The sequence below is a fragment of the Arachis duranensis genome, chromosome 3, assembly GCF_000817695.3.
Source record: "Arachis duranensis cultivar V14167 chromosome 3, aradu.V14167.gnm2.J7QH, whole genome shotgun sequence".
NCBI lineage: Eukaryota > Viridiplantae > Streptophyta > Magnoliopsida > Fabales > Fabaceae > Arachis > Arachis duranensis.
This window is the reverse complement of record NC_029774.3, coordinates 5,289,707-5,293,696: the sequence shown is the minus strand read 5'-3', so window position 1 is coordinate 5,293,696 and position 3,990 is coordinate 5,289,707. Positions and strand designations below refer to the sequence as shown.

At 32.0% G+C, this 3,990-nt stretch overlaps 1 protein-coding gene across 1 annotated transcript; it reads right to left on the bottom strand.

Annotated features, from left to right (window-relative positions):
* Positions 1-3,185: 3,185 nt before the first annotated feature.
* On the bottom strand, positions 3,186-3,990 carry LOC107476586 (indole-3-acetic acid-induced protein ARG7). Its single transcript, XM_016096425.3, has one exon. It carries the CDS (start codon positions 3,891-3,893, stop codon positions 3,447-3,449), a length of 447 nt encoding a protein of 148 aa, XP_015951911.1. The 5' UTR covers positions 3,894-3,990; the 3' UTR covers positions 3,186-3,446.

Genomic DNA, 3,990 nt, shown 5'->3' with positions numbered 1-3,990 from the left:
CACAAGTAATAGGTATCATACGGTTCATACCCAAACAATATTTTCAAAGGGAATGGACAATCATCTACCATAATATCAACAAAACAAAAAAATTAACGTTCATCTAACACCTAATCTTAACCAATGCTTCTGCATCAATCCCATAAAACTCCTGCACATTAATCAAAAGTGGAACTGTAAAATTTCAACCATAAAGTGGTAAAAAATTTAGATGGGAGAGAGAAGGGAGAGGAAGGAAGGGGGGAATAGATTGAATGGTGTGATAAATAGGGTTGGTAATTGGTAGAGTATGGACTCTACCCTAACCCTATCCGCGGGTTGAAAATTTTATTAAAATTCTATCCTATCCTATTTGCGGGTTGAGAATCTCTCGACCCTAACCCTACCCGCACCTTAAAGTTCTAAACCCTACCTTACCTGCAAAAATATCAACATTTTTTAAAGTAAATATAAAATTCAATCATTTCGAATTTCATACATATTAATAAAAAAAACTAATGCTCTAAATTACCTAATTAACTAATTAGTTTAGTGGTTGCTCATTTATTGTAAGATATTAACATGAGAAAATTATAGGTTCAACTCTTACCTCCTTCATTATATATCTAATTTTTATAAAATACTATATATGGGATGCGGGTAGGGTAGAATAGGGTACACCCTAAACCCGTACACTATCCTACCCGCAAGTATATCCGGACCGATCTCTGCCTACTCGCGGGTAGGATATGAATTGCCAGCTCGATAATCAATTAATAGATTGAATGACTAAAATGATTGATCACATACATACATATAATTGTACAAACTAATGTACTTGCATAATTTCCACCCACGAAGGACTTTCTTTCCTTTTACATGGTCAACTATCTAAACCCGTGATTCATGCCATGAGCCAAGTTACAATAATATCAACTATGTATTGGTGCATACGAACAATGATCTGAAAATTTTGCACATACATTAACACCACATAAATATGTTTCCACTATATACAACATGCATGCATTATTTGTAAGATGACAACCAACATTAAGTTAATCCCATGCTTAATATTATTGCTGATAACATAAGAGATTCGAATATGCGCGTCCGCATTATTAGTGCCTAATTAATCTAATCTTAATTAACGACCACTTGAAAGCATGTTAACAAATTAGACCGCACTCGCCTATCACCAGAAAATTGTCACTCAAACCATTAATTATCAAGTGTCAAACCAAATGACAGATTAATTCATTCACATGAAATCAAGATTAAAACAGTGAGTATAACTTTGATAATTAAAACGATAAATACATAATAGTATTGAGCTTGTGTCACAGTTTAAACAATTATTAAACTTCAATTATAAAGATATCAAATTAAATAGCGCAAACGAGATTTTCGGCGATGATGAATTATCCATGTCTTAACTCTCATAACATTGTTTTATTGTTGATCCTGTTATTTTGTGTATTTTATTAGCACCTAAAAATCCTCATCTCTTAATTAAGTTTTCATCTGCGCAACTTGTAGTCTTATAAATAAGATTTACGTTTCCTACTTGAATATGCATATATCCAGATATCCATATCCAGAAAAAATCTTAAAATTCTGTTGTGAGTTTCATAAACTCGTAGCTTTAATTTATTACATGTGTGCGTTATAGTAGTTGTATTTTCGTAGATCTAACTCCTAGTACAACTTGCATGAATAATAATAATAATAATAATAATAATAATAATAAAAAAGTAAAATGGTAGTTTATACTTTATAGCGTTGAATAAAAGTGATTACTACGTACTACAACGCAAGTAGGTTTTTTTTTAAATGAAATTTAAGTATTCATCATTGATTGGTAGCTCAATAGGTTGTGTTTATTAGCTGTAATAATTTATACAAATGTCAAAGTTTTCGGCTATTAAGAAGTGACTTTAATTTGGAACCTCCTATGGTGCAAATAAACTTGTCGTTTTTACAAATTACAATACATATTATGTTTGTTAAGATCAAGATCCATCTCTAGATTTTTCAAGATATAATGAAAAGCTGTAATTCAATATATGTAATGCAAATTTTTTTTTCAAGCTTCAAACTATACTTTTAGATTTTATATATTGCTATAATTTTGATTTAGTATATTGTTTAACACACTTATGATCTGGAGTACATAACTACTATTTAAATAGTGCATAAAATAGTTTATTACAATTTATGGAGCCACTAAAGATACTCTAATATAAAGCTGTAAAAAGTTAAAATAATATACATGACAGTATGACACTATAAATAAGGGCTAAAAAATTTTGATATAGAAGTAAAATGAGTGATATACTTTAATATAGTAATTTTTTGTATTTTTTAAAATTGTGAGAGTACACAAATCAGACCCTCTGGTTTGTGTAAAAATTCAGAGTACACAAATCGGCAATTTGTGTTAAAAAATTAAAAAAACTCAGAGTACATAAATAGGACAATGCGAGTGGTTTTATTTTAAAATTTTATTTAAGAAATCGCATGGTCCGACTTGTGGTTGGACAAATATGAATTTTGAAAGCTAGAAAACGAATCCTCTCTGAATTATTTATTGTTGTCAATTTTTTTATGAAATTGAATATCAAACGCAACTCAAACATATGTATTCTCCGTATCAAACGCCAACTCAAACACATGACTGTGAAGCATATGTATTCTCCATATCCAAGTCCAACATCACTTTTACTTCCATATTCAAATTAAAAAATAATAAATAAGTTCAAATTAAATCTTACATATTAAATTTCTAAACTAAAAAATTATATGCTCATCATATTCATATCTTTTTTTTCTTTCTTTTGCTTTCCTCTCATCATCCCTTCTTTCTGTATAGTTGTTTGCTTTTTCTTGCCGTGTATTTTAGTTCACTTCTACCAAAAAAAATAGTGATTATATTCCTTAACAATTATACGTCATTGACAATAATTTAAATTATTTAAAGTTGATATAGATAAATAATACTTCTTGAATAATTGTAGTGATAATTGAATTTTTTTAACGGTCAATGAAAAGAATGTAGAAAAAATAAGCATTAACCTTCCTTTAAATTTATTATGTTACGCAAGCACACTTATTTGCAAGTGTAATCAACATTTTGAAGCGTCCAATGTAATATTAGAAGAAATATAAATCTAAGTTGAAACCTTGCCTCAAAGATTGATTCTACTATTTTTTTTTTCACATTTTATAAATTCCAAGTAAATAATACACAAACATTGGATCCATCCTATTTTAACGAATAAATTAATAATAATCAAACCAACCTAAATAATCCATATATCATATTTTTCTTTTTGATTTAAAATTATATCATTTTTTTTTTCTTCGTCGTCATCATCATCATCCCACTAACTAACAATAATTAGGGCCTAACAAAAAAAAAAGCCACCCCAAAAAAAAAGTTAGTGATCCAGTAACTCCGAGTCAACTCAGTAAATCAACTCGTCATGAAGCAACGGCCACGATTCTCCACGACCACCACCTTTTTTACCGCTACCATCACCCTGACTTCGGAAGTCCACGTGGCACCTTCTCTGAAACTCTTCGAGAGAAGTAGAGAAAACGGATTCGGGTCGGGTCATGACACGAAGAAGCTCCTCGAATAGCTCTTCGTCGCAAGGAATAGCGAGAGGTCCATGGTTACAGAAACCGTATTCTTCTTCCGCTTGAAGCAGAAGCTTCTGGAAGATCGGGTGATTCAACTGCGTCGCGCGCACGATGAACCTCCTCATGCTAGGTCCAACACACACCGCCACGTGTCCCGCCGGCACGTCCGCCGCCGCTCTACCCGCCGCCTTCTTCCTCCACCGCATTAGCATCTGCCGGATCCGTACTATTCGCCGGATCTTGCTGCTGCTTCCGTTCGATGGCGACATTGAAAACACGGAGTAAAATTACGGAAATGACCTCAAGATTTCAAAGTGTGGAAAGGAGAATTCAGAATTGGTTAGTGGTTACTTTTTGGTTTTTCGG